Source organism: Nymphaea colorata, chromosome 8, assembly GCF_008831285.2.
Source record: "Nymphaea colorata isolate Beijing-Zhang1983 chromosome 8, ASM883128v2, whole genome shotgun sequence".
In the NCBI taxonomy this organism is placed as follows: Eukaryota; Viridiplantae; Streptophyta; class Magnoliopsida; order Nymphaeales; family Nymphaeaceae; genus Nymphaea; species Nymphaea colorata.
Window position 1 is genome coordinate 20,114,882 of NC_045145.1, and position 12,916 is coordinate 20,127,797.

Below are 12,916 nucleotides of genomic sequence, written 5' to 3' on the forward strand. Positions count from 1 at the left end.
AAATGACAACTAAAGAATACAACGGGATGTTCGACAGACTAACAGTACGTTATTATTCTATATATCTGCCCTAAAAACAAGAGACGGCATCATGCCACCAAAAAAGAAAATGCCATTAATTTTCACAAAAGGACCAAACCTCATTCCGCTACATATATATTTAAAGAAAGGACAACTACACAATATCAATAGACCTTTTGACAATAGTAATATGGTACTGTCCCTTATATCCGCATCAGAAACATAGATGGTACTAAATCAAAGCTGGTTAGTGTATGCCAAAGTGCGTAATGACTAAAATGCTTCAATTAAAATAGGCCCTAACAATTGAGCAATTTACAAAGACTGCTCAACTTTGAAAAATTACATTGGAAGCCTAATCAAGAAACTAATTCGTAAATAACTGCCTCAGCCATAGAAGCTGATGGAAAAGGTAAAGTGAAATGGAAGAGTACCAAAAATTGCCTTTATACGTACTCTAATATGAACTTGAAAAATTGAAATGCTGATTATTTCCTTTCCCATGTTACTGTTTCATCGGTCAGTTCTGTGAATTAAGGAACGCAAAAACACATATCAGAAAAGGGCTTCCGTGCTTCAAGTTTTCTGAGTTAAACTCAAATAGGTCACCTTTGGGATCTTCCATTCTCGTATTTTTGTTTACTTGTTTCCCTGATATCATATGCTTGACTCATATTTCCTTCTCCCTATTTGGGTAAATAATGCCCATAATTCTGGCGACTCATCATTCAAACCAGTGGTAGCTTTTTAAGAAATCAGTTTCCTCCTTGTTCGAGAATTTACGTCAAAGGAAGCTTAATTTGAGGCAAAGGTGCAGTGTGCTAAGAATAGCGAGCTTATTCCTGAACTACTTTGTGGGTGGTAGTCATCGATGTGTTGGAGTGCAATAGAAGCACTGAGCTATTTGGTGTTTCTGATAATATCAAGTAGTGGTGCTGTTAAACTAGGGAGGGACATTAATATTGATGAATAACTTCTAGTGAGTAGGGGGTTAGCGTTGAAGACCCAAAAACCTCCTTAGTTCCCTGCCTATGGGGTTATACGCTACATCAAAACCTGAGTGGGGTTTGATCCTACATTTTATAGTTCAAAAAAGTAGCACCCACATAAACATCAACATCAAATAGACAATGGGTACTTAACAAATATACAATTCACTCAAGTAAAAAAAGAGGGCGAGTTAGAAGTATTATAGATTTTTTTTAGAATGAAGTGTACATTTTAATCTTTAAACTTTTTTTTTTACAATATCCCTTTTCTCTTATTAAAAGCTCACCCTTTCTTTATTTTATCAAAAATATTTTGATCATTATACACCCCATACTAAGGGAGGAGCCATAAGGTCGAACAGTATAACCTCTGAATTAAGGTATGACCAAACTAAATTTGAATTCAAACAATACATGGCGCAACTAAAATTTTTTAATTTTTTCAATGTAAATTTTTGTTTTCAATTGGCTGGGGTGGGGTTATGGGCTAGGTTGCCCACCCCCTCCCTCCGCCCCACATATACTTGCATGCATATAACTATTTTGGTGCTGAGCCAGCTCTTAGTAATGAAGCTAAGGTTGAGCGAACTAGGCAATGAATAAGCATGGTAGGTCAGAGTTAAAAGTCTTTGTCTATAGAATACTAAATATATAAATAACAAATTTTCAATTGATTTTGATTTAAACCAGTGACCTGGAGCTGGTCTATATAATTGGATCCAAATCTATTTAGATCCAATCGTTAAAAACAAAGTTTTAAAGTTTAATAACCTCCTCCAATGTGCAGCCCACAGCTACTCCCCCTCCCCCCTGTGAAGTATCTGTCATGTACGGATTTTAATGTACCGAATTGAATGAGTCTGAGCCACATGTAATACTCTGCCGTCATTTATGATTTTTCGGTTCATTGGATGGAATTATTCGGTTCATTGGATGGAATTCAAGGAGGAGAAAAGAAGCCCCCACAACGATGAATTAAAAAGAAACCCAAAAAAAAGTTATTTTAGATAAAGACATAACTACCCCTGACAAAAGGGAAAGTACCGTGAAATGAGAAGAAAAATGCGCCGTTTGAGTATTCGTTTATTTTCCAGAAAGAAATTTTCATTTCATTTTTTCATGTCATGGAAAGAGAGTCTTATGAAAGGGTATTTTGATCATTTTGAATGTAGAACATGCAACCGGCGTGATCTTCGCCAACGTGTAACTTTCTCGGCTTCATGGAGCACAATGATTTGCATGACTTCCATTTATGACCAAGGGGTGGCTGATGGGATCACGTTTCCCTCCGAGTGGATCTCATTAAGTGCATGTAAGAGGTTGGATGTAGATTGCTGATGTGTTTGAATTTGAATCTTCATACTCTATGCTCTGCATGCTCAACCAGCAATCACAGCTTCGATCGGCTGTTTCAGTTGGATACTACATTGTAGTTGATGTGGGTAATTGTTTACACTAACCTACAAAATTTACTTTATCAAAATATTCAGTTTTTGACATATAAATGCTCCTTAAAAAATTCAAATTTAAACTTAGAGTGCTCTTCAACCAGAAATTTTTTACTCTGCCATGTGTTGGACATATAAAGATAACAATGGGTCGTCGTTAAACAACACTTTTCCCAGCTTTTAACAAGCAATTGTTAAGGGGTCCGGGTGGGCAGCTGCTCAAACGCCGACCCATTCATCATTTTCGATCGTCGCATGTCAAAGTTGGTGGCTGTCTATTAATTTTCTTGAACTGCTATCAAAATGTTAACTTTAGAAGTCGTTTGACAATAATAACAAGTTGTTAATGTCTCATGAGCTTACTTTAAGTAATACTTTTTACACAGAATCTACCTCATTTGTTGAGCATGTTGATAGAATAGTAATAATTTGCTAGCATTGCCAAAAGGGTCTTCAAAGTTGAATTGTGTGTTATGGGCTGATGGGGGAGGGTGTGAAAGCCGTCTCCTCATTCCGGAGCTGCACAGGGGGAGGAAGGGGAGCTGCACAGGGGAGGAAGGGGTTGACCCCAAGTTGGCTGGTAACAGTGGAGAAGCTTTTTGGTTGAGGGGCACTTAACGAGATGATCTGTTGTTGGCATCATATGGGGCAGGACAAGTGTTTAGTTTCGTTGCAGAAGAAACTTTTGTGGATTGGTGTGAGCAATGTATCTAACACAGGTCAGCCGAAAAGATGGGCAAAAAGCGACCGCTTGCTGGATTTAATTTCGTGACGTAAAGGGCCCGAGTGCTCTCAGAAGACGATTCGAGAACCATTTCCAACTGCGCGTCCCCCTCACTTCCTTTTCAACGCCATAATGAGAAGATATGTTCTGAGAATATCTACATGGGACGTGGATTGACCTCGGCCCCCGCATGATCAATACGAAAGAGATGTACTTTTGAGCGATCGAAGGCGGTGGGCGGTGGCGCTAGTGTCAAAGAAAAGTAAATTGAGTTTCAGGCAATCAATGATTTCCTCCACCTAGTAGTTTTGAGCTCACCTAACTTGAATTGTAAGGTGGAATGCTCTTCCTTTTTTCAGATTCATTCCTGACATATTCTCTCTCTGAGAAAATGAAATCTATTCTGCCAGCTGTGTTCATCGTTTCTGTATAGTCTGGTATTCTGCACTCTTCATCTTATAAGTATAGTTCTCAACTGTATAGTTGCGGCCTGTAGTTGTTATTTGGTTCTGATCTTACTTCTTTTTGGACAAGTAAAAAATTTTAAATAAGTCTTTCTTTGGCGAAATTGGTAAACAAATATTTTATATTATAGTATCATTGTTATTCTTTTTTCATATAACTAATTTATAAGAAATTCTTACAATGATCTGATTAATGCTGATCAGAAGGGTGAGCACAGAAAAAGGGGAGATTATAAAGAAAGAATTTTCAAGGTCAGCGGACCCAAAAACTGTATTTTGCATGTCTCGCAATCAATGAAGGAACAAAAAGAACTTAGTACACCAGTAATAATTAAGTGAGAAATAAAAAATTTGCTCCTGATCAAATACTTTATGCTAAATATTTTTTCTTAACATAATGGAATCAATGGCAGTTTCTTCTGTTAAGTGCTACTGGAATACAAATTCGAAAGCAAACCACCGGAAACATGCAAGAGCAATATCACATATACATATAGCAATCAAAGCATTAGAGATGCTTTGGTTCTTCGAACTAATTTGACTGCAATGGTCAGCTAGAAATTAGCGTATATTATAACACGGAAAATTCCAGTGTTTCGATCAAGTCCTAGTTCATACTACCCATGTTAGAATTTTACAATCAATGCAAGAAAATCTACACAAGTTTTCTATTTGTATCGTCTAGATAATTTTCATTTTTTATTCACCAGTCTGTCCCAGGTATATTTCTTAATATCGAGATTTTGAACATGCAGAGATATATAACAAGATCTTAAATCAAATGGGAAAACGAGAAGTATGCGAGAGGGTTGATGCAACACCTTAGAGTGGAAGCTCGTAGATGGTCAGTCTCTATTTCGGGCCACAAGGGCATCAACCTTTTACTATAAAAGGGAGTCACTGATGTTAATTATTTCCTTCCCATTTCACTGTTTCATCGGTCAGTTCTGATAATTGAAGAACTCATGTATCAGAAAAGGGCCTCTGTGCTTCAAGTTTTCTGAGTTAAACTCATATAGGTCACCTTTGAGATTTTCCATTCCCCTCATCTCGTATTTTTATTTACTTGTTTTCCTCGTATCATCTGCTTTACTCTTGTATTTCTTTCTCCCTATTTGGGTAAATAATACCCATAATTCTGGCGACTCATCATTCAAACAAGTGGTAGTTTTTTAAGAAATCAGTTTCCTTCTTACTCGAGAATTTGCGTCAAAGGAAGCTTAAATTGTGGCAAAGGTGCAGTGTGCTAAGAAATAGCGAGCATATTCCTGAACTACTTTGTGTGTGGTAGTCATCGATGTGTTGGAATGCAATAGAAGCACTGAGCTATTTGGTGTTTCTGATAATATCAATTAGTGGTGCTGTTAAACTAGGCAGAGACATTAATATTGATGAAGAACTTCTAGTGAGTAGGGGGTCAGCAACCCACCACTTGAAGAAGACCTGAAGGCCTCCTTAGTTTTTTGCCTCTGGGGTTGTACGCTACATCAAAACCTGGTAAAAATCAAATACACAATGTGCCTTTTATATATCAACCTGTCCAACCAACTATGCTACGCTCCTTAAGCCATGACTGATGAAGAACTTGAACACCACAAGGATAAGGCATGTTCTATCTTAAAACATTCAACCCCAATTGAAGGAAAGGCATAACTGCAATTAGTGGTGATGACTGTAGACACTGTTTGAGAACCCGCCTATTTGTTTACTCTAACAAGTTGTTTCGTGATTAAATCCTAATTCCACCTTGTACTTTGTAATTTCTTTCTTTCTTTTCTTTTCTTGAACTAACATCGTCAGCCTTCATCCTGCTAATTATGAGCATCATCAGCTAGCTTCATCCACTAAATCATCTTCTTTCTTTTACTTGCTTTACTGAATGTTTCCTCCTAAAATCTTCTTTCCTGCGTTTGCCATTATTTCCTCATCTCGTTCTCGCAGTCCACCGTTACTAATAGCATGTTCAGGGTCGGCCAGTGAAGCCCTTTGATTAATAGTGACCCAATCTAAAACTTCACTTAAAGCCCCAGTTCTGTGAGATTTTTGGCTCATTTAGTTTCTTTGATTTTACAAGCGAAACTAAAGTTTAAAATCATTGAACTGCTTAGCTCGTCAGTTCATTTTCATGAGTTCACTTGCATGTACAAATAACGTGTAATTGAGAACAAAGAACGTGTAATTGAGAACAAAGAACGTGTGATTGACAACAAAGGAAAGAAATAGTAAATTAGTTGGCAGAATGTAACGAAACAAATTGCACAAATAAGAGCTCATTACAATGGCGACCCTAAACTAGGTGGGCTGGATGGAAGCCGAAGCCACATTACTGGTCGTTGTCTCACCAGTCTTGCTGTGTGTAGATGAGTTGCCTGCACAACCATGTGTACTTGACAGATATATATACACTCAAGTAAAAAAGAGGGAGGGCTGGAGTATTTTAGAAATTTTTTATAATGAAGTCTTAGACTTTTAACTTTTTTTTTTACAATATTTTTTTTCTCTTATTAAAAACTCACTTTTTTTATTTTATCAAAAGCATTTTGGTCATTACACACCTTTATACTTGCATTCATATAACCATTTTGGTGCTGAGCCAGCTCTTAGTAATGAATCTGAGGTTGGCAGAACTCATAAGCATGCATGGGCAGAGTTAAAAGTTTTTGTCTATGGAGCACTAAATATATGAACTAGCCTTGAAGCAGTGGCCCAAGTTTTGTGGAGATGGTACATATAATTGGACCCAAATATATTTAGATCCAATCATTAAAAATAAGCTTCTAGAGTGAGTTTGGTGAAGCGTCCATGCAGCCCACAGACATGTACTGATTTCAGTGTCCTGAATTGAATGAGTCTGAGCCATATGTAATACTATGCGGTCATTTATGATTTTTCAGTTCATTGGATAAAATTTTTCGGATCAATGGATGGAATTTAAAAAGGAGAAAAGAAGCCCCCACAATCATGAACTTTAAAAAAAAAAAGGCGAAAAAAAGGAGAAAAAAAGGTTATTTTTTAGTGAAAGACATAATTACCCTTGATAAAAGGAAAAGTACCAAGAAATGAGAAGAAAAGTGCTCTGATTCAACAGTGGGGGTAGTCACATTGCCTTTTAAAAGTTTTTTATTTTTATAGAAATCTTAAATATTTATCATTATATATATATATCTATATATATATATATATATATATATATATATATATAACCAATTTTTCTGCATTCGTTTATTTTCTAGAACAAAAAATTTTCATTTCGTTTTTTGCCGTCATGAAAAGTGAATGCAGGTCGAAAGCAACAAATTATCATCTACAACCGCGATCGGTACAATTCGAGCTTGAGATCGATGGTCGTCAGCAATTAATTTGATAGGCGAGAGATGTTGGGTGGGGAAGGGGAAGGTCCTATCTGTTGAACAAAAACGCGTTTTTTTTGAAAGACGCTAGAAAATAAAAAACATAAAAAAGTGAGTATTATATGCACATTATATGTGTTTGTTTGTATTTTTATAAGTTTTTATGTATTTTGATATTTTTTAGGATTTATTAAATGTTTTAATTTTTTTAAAATTTACCGAGATTTTTTTGTTTTATTCTCAAAATATAAAATTATACTTGAGAAATTTCTTACCATAGTACCCTTGTGACAATGGTCCCATAAAGGCGGAGCATGGGAGACGGAGGCTGAGAATTCATAGTTGACGATGATCATATCAGCCGAAGGGAGGAGTAAAAGGCAACTGCTCACCCGATTAATTTCAGGACTTAAAAGGGCACGAGTGCTCTCAAGAAGACGATCTTTTCAACTGAGCGTGAGCGTCCCCCTCACTTCTTTTTCCAAGACATGATGAGAAGATATATTCTGAAAATATCCACATGGGACGTGGATCGACCTCGGCGCCCCAATGATCAATACGAAAGAGATGTACTTCAATTTTTTTTTGTTTTTTCCGGAAACTAAGGGTCCAAGAAAAGCAAATTGAGTTTCAGGCAATCAATGATTTCTTCCGACTAGTAGTTCTGAGCTCACCTAACTTGAATTGTAAGGTGGAATGCTCTTCCTTTTTTCAGATTCATTCCTGACATATTCTTTCTCTGAGAAAATGAAATCTATTCTGCCATCTGTGTTCATCGTTTCTGCATAGACTGGTATAGTGGCATTCTGTACCCTTCATCTTATAAGTATTCTTGTGAACAATATAATTGGCGGCGCGTGGTTGTTGTTTGGTTCTGATCTTGCTTCTTTTTGGACAAATAAAAAATTTTAAATAGGACTTTATTTGGCCAAATTGGTAAACAAATATCTTATATTATAGTATCATTGTCATACTTTTTTCATATAACTAATTTATAAACAAATTCTGATAGTGATCTGATTAATGCTGATAGGAAGTGTGAGCACACAAAAAGAGGAGATTATAAAGAAAGAATTTTCAAGGTCACCGGACCCAAAAACTGTATTTTGCATGTCTGATAATCAATGAAGGAACAAAAGAAACTTAGTATACCAGTAATAATTAAATCAGAAATAAAAAATTTGCTCCTGATCAAATACTTTATGCTGAATATTTTTTTTCGCAACAATAATGGAATCAATGGCAGTTTCTTCTGTTAGGTGCTACTGGAATACAAATTCGAAAGCAAACCAGCGGAAACATGCAAGAGCAATGTCACATATACATAAAGCAACCAAAGCATTTGGTTCTTCGAATTAATTTGACTGCAACGGTCAGCTAGAAATTAGCGTATATTATAACACGGAAAATTCCAGTGTTTCGATCAAGTCCTAGTTCATACTACCCATGTTAGAATTTTACAATCAATGCAAGAAAATCTACACAAGTTTTCTATTTGTATCCTCTAGATAATTTTCATTTTTTATTCACCAGTCTGTTCCAGGTATATTTCTTAATATCGAGATTTTGAACATGCAGAGATATATAGCAAGAGCTTAAATCAAATGGGAAAGTGAGTGAGAAATATGCCAAAGGGTTGGTGGCTTGGTGCAGCAGCTAAGAGTGGGTGCTCGTAGACGGTCAGTCTCCATTTTTGTATGTCAAGGTTGTCAACCTTTTCACTATAAAAGAGGGGCCACTGATGTGAAGGGAAGGCCTAGGTTAGATGGCAGCTTCGGCGAGTCTCTTTTGCTGACCCAAAAATGGAAAAGAGAGACATAATGCAAAGATGGCGATCCTTTAACACAAGGAGTTCTGATGTATTTCAGAAAACGAGAATTTTCTTCAGCTTAATTCTCTCGCTAGCTGGGAGCTGCCAAGCATAAATAAGATCATTAACTACTTAGAAAGTGTTCTACGCAGTGCATTTTTTTTTTTTTTGCAGCGTTCAACATAAAAAAGGAGATATATATAATTAATTGCATTAAATGGTCTCAATGAATTTCTTATTTCAAGAACATTATGTTATTAAATGTAAAATAGGAAGTGGTAAGGCCATGCAAATGCCTTCCTATATGTTAAATTTCTTACTGGGGACATCATTCTTTCTCGCTATACACGAACAGGGTCCTCCGATCCCTTGAACAAGTCTGGTTCTCTTCGCTCTTCGATAAGGGTTTCAATAATGCAAACTTTTAAGTTCAGGATAAATATTTGGAAAAAAACTATCTTGTTGAAAATTTTTATACCTTTTTCGAAAATAAAGATGTATTCGACATACATCCTAGCTAAAATATATTATTTAAGGAAATTATTGCAATAACTGAAGGTAATTTATTTTATTTATAAATCGAGGATAGTAGACATGTTAACAGAACTTGCTTGAGTTTGAAGATAAACTAAACGTAGTGAAAGTAGATTTTCATATATTTAATCATAAGATAATATACCGCATAATTCAGAAAACTAACTGCTGGTAAGATTTTTAAGTTCAATCTTGCAAGTTATATGCTGGTAGTTTTGAAAGGAATAATAAAAATTTCAAAAAAGAACAAGATCACGACTCTCTCTCTCGCTCTCTCTCATATCAGAAAGAAAAAAACCAATGGTATAATTATTTGGATTTTTTTTTTTTCATAGAACAACCTTTTTTAGTTCAAGAACTAAAATACTTGAATGCCTTCTAGATTATGCACACTATTTTGCTTATAAATTAAAGGGGTTATTCCAATGTATCAAAATTCTCACTCCATCGAATTGCATCTCTACCCAAAGCTAAATCGGTGCAAGTGGTTCTGTCTTCTTACCTTTTCCCATTTAATGTTTGTGGACCATTGCTCGAGTACTCTGATTCTCCGCTCGCTTAATTAGATTGTTGGACCTTGGCAAAGCTGAACTAAGCGGTACTCTCATTAACGTTACCAGGACAGGAAAGCAGAGAGAGGAACAAGGAACTCCATCGACATACATTAGATCATACACATATTTTATGATTTTGGCAAGTCAGGAGGGGCCTGTGGCCCGGTTGGGTCAAATGTGGCTCCCCCACTGATGTCCATTAATGAGCTCCAAAAGTCTGGCTCTGACAGTAAGTTTTCCCATTCAAGTTCGGCCGCTATAGGAGTTGTTGCTTGAAGAGGGAGTTCTTCGCCATCTAAATCAAGCAATGCTTCAGGAAGCCATCTTGATTCTTCTTGAGTTTGATTAGGTGCCTCGAGTTCATCTCCTCCTTCTCTTCCAACTCCTCCCTGAGTGCTCTTTGGTTCGAACCAGCTCGAAAAGCAGAACCGGTCTTCCATAAAATTGCCCACTGGCGGCACTTCTGCGGCCTGCGCCTTGGCCTTGAACCAGTGGGGTGCCTTCACTGTGAGCCGGTGAGCTTTTGGCTTCACGACGACAAAGGAAGGGATCGGCGACTCTTCCTTTGATGGTTGAGGGGACATCGTTTTTTTGTACAAGTGAGAGTTCCACCGGTTCTTTATATCGTTGGCTGTCCTCCCCAGAATCCTCCCGGCAATTAGCGACCATCTTATTGATCGTCACAAGCATGCAATTAGAAAATGTCAGAAAGAATATAATCTTACCTTTGAATGAACAAGCTCACGTTTGAATATTTGAAACTGCTCAAACTAATTCAGCACAACAAATCGTAGAAGACTTATTCTTTTTTAACTTTGAGGGTACTTTTGCTGTCACTAGATGTGAGGCACTTTTTGCCAATATTTCAAAGTCATTAGTCAATGGAATTTACTGCACTATCTTTCTCTCTCTCTCTCTCTCTCTCAATTTCGAGATTTCTTCTTCTTAAATTTTATCAAACGAAGGATTTGGGACGTGAACTTAGTGTTGGTAACATTTAAGATCTAATTAGAAGGATCTCGTGTTTAATTCGAGGATCTAATGTATTAAGAGACGTAAGATCATATTAAGCAGTATTGTAAAAGTTGATTTGTGAACTGAATCGGGGGGGTTGTGGATTCAGTGACTCGGCGGCTTCACTCATTCAGCTTAATTAAATCAATGGAGTGGGAACCTTAACTTTTGTATGATCGATATTTGTTGGCACAAAATTAGTCCTCCATTTCTATTCTTACTCTATGACCAAACTGAAAAAATATGCAATATTACAATGCATTCGTCCTTTTGAAAAGAAAATTTATAGAGACCGTGCCCATCATTTTGGGCGTTTGACAGACTCAACTGTGAGATCCCATGTGATTTTTGCTCACCGAAGATCTTAATCAAATGGACGGATTTAATTATCCCTTCCACGTAACGGTAAAAATTGTCTACTGTTTACACTGTAGGTCCCACATAAAAGAGAATTTTGAATCAGCCATACCAAACAAAAGAGTAGTTTGCAACTCATGTCGACTTAGGTAAAGCTGGTTTTGAAAAGCAATGACAGGTCAATTTAGGATGCACGGATGCTTTAAAAACTAAAATAGAAAGACAGAAAATGGGATGTGAGACTGGTTATATGCACTCCTGTGAGCCCAAAATTAAATTGGAGTAGAATATACATCCCTTTGTTTTTTTAAAAGAAAATCCCCTCTTCAAGTTTTTTTTTTTTTTTTTTTTTTACAAAAAAGTAGTAAAAATGTTATGAATTTAAAAAAAAAAAATTTCTTCTTAAAAAATCTTCAAAATACTCCAACTCACACTTTCATTTTTTTTATGCACCAACTCACTCCGGATGGAAATGATAAAGGAAGTGAGCGGCTAAACAGGCAAAGGCCAGAGAATGAAACCGGGGAAAAATAGAAAAAGAAGTGAGTGTGTAAGTGGGCACCTGTTACCCAAAAGCCTGTGCATTCTGATGATAAGATCGTCTTCCTCCGGTTCGAAAGTGCCACGTTTGATGTTGGGGCTAAGATAGTTTACCCACCTCAATCTGCAGCTCTTTCGGCATCTGTTCAAACCTGATCACCATTGATATCATTGAGTCAGTGTGCGGCCTCAGTACTTGTCCTGCTTTGATCTATTTATTATTTAGTTTGACCCTTAAGATGTATGTGATGCAATTTTTTGAAAATGAATGTAGTTTCGCAACTCGAACTCGACCGAAGCAGTCTCTATGAAGTAAGATCGACTTCCTGCCTAGAATTCCAGTACTTCACCAACTTGCTGAAGCTCAGCCGTTCAGGAATAAATCATGCATGCATAACTTCATGCCTGAATTAACATGCTTTTAAGAGAAAAGAAAATAAGGAGAAGAAGAAGACGGAAGATGAACGGAGAGAGAGAAAGAAAGAGACAGAAGAAGAAACAAAAAAAGGAGGAGGAGGAAACTAAGGCCGCATTATTCGGGATCAACTCGTCGATGTTGAAGAGGACTCGTAGCTGGAACCCATGGATGGGCATGGCAGAAGCCACACCCAGCTTAATTCGCAAATATTGGCGACGATGCATGCACATAATGCATCTGGTTTTTTCAACTACTTAATTTAGAAGTTGAATATCCCTGCCTGCTCTTGAAGGAACGAGGTGCCAATTCCCTTCACCGTACTTCTCGATGCATCTTCGAAGCAACGCGTCCTCTTCCTTGGTCCATGCTCCCCTTCGGATGCCTGGATCCGCGCAAGGGCTGGTCGAGATGGGAGCCATCTTCCGTTTTCTTTCTGTGAAAACTTTCTCGACTCGCTTTATGTTCTGTGCGAGGTTGCGCGCTAAGCATCTTGTGGATTTATATGGACAAAAGTGCCTCCCATTAAATTAGTTTGAATCGTCTGCCCCAGCAAATCATTCACAGGCCAACGTGCCATAACTGCAACCACGTGAGGTGGCGACGCCACAACACCAAAATTTCGGCCCTTATCAGCGCCAGCTACTTGACGTTCACCAGTCGTTCCACCCTATATTTCTTAGTCTATGCAAGTCA

The 12,916-nt window shown here is 37.3% G+C and overlaps 1 protein-coding gene across 1 annotated transcript; it reads right to left on the reverse strand.

Annotated features, from left to right (window-relative positions):
- Positions 1 to 9,979: 9,979 nt before the first annotated feature.
- LOC116259047 (transcription factor MYB1-like) lies at positions 9,980 to 12,679 on the reverse strand. Its single transcript, XM_031636647.1, has 3 exons — positions 12,504 to 12,679; positions 11,828 to 11,957; positions 9,980 to 10,563 (listed from the first exon to the last, which is right to left on the reverse strand). Exons 1-3 carry the CDS (start codon positions 12,640 to 12,642, stop codon positions 10,023 to 10,025), a joined length of 810 nt encoding a protein of 269 aa, XP_031492507.1. The 5' UTR covers positions 12,643 to 12,679; the 3' UTR covers positions 9,980 to 10,022.
- Positions 12,680 to 12,916: the final 237 nt, after the last annotated feature.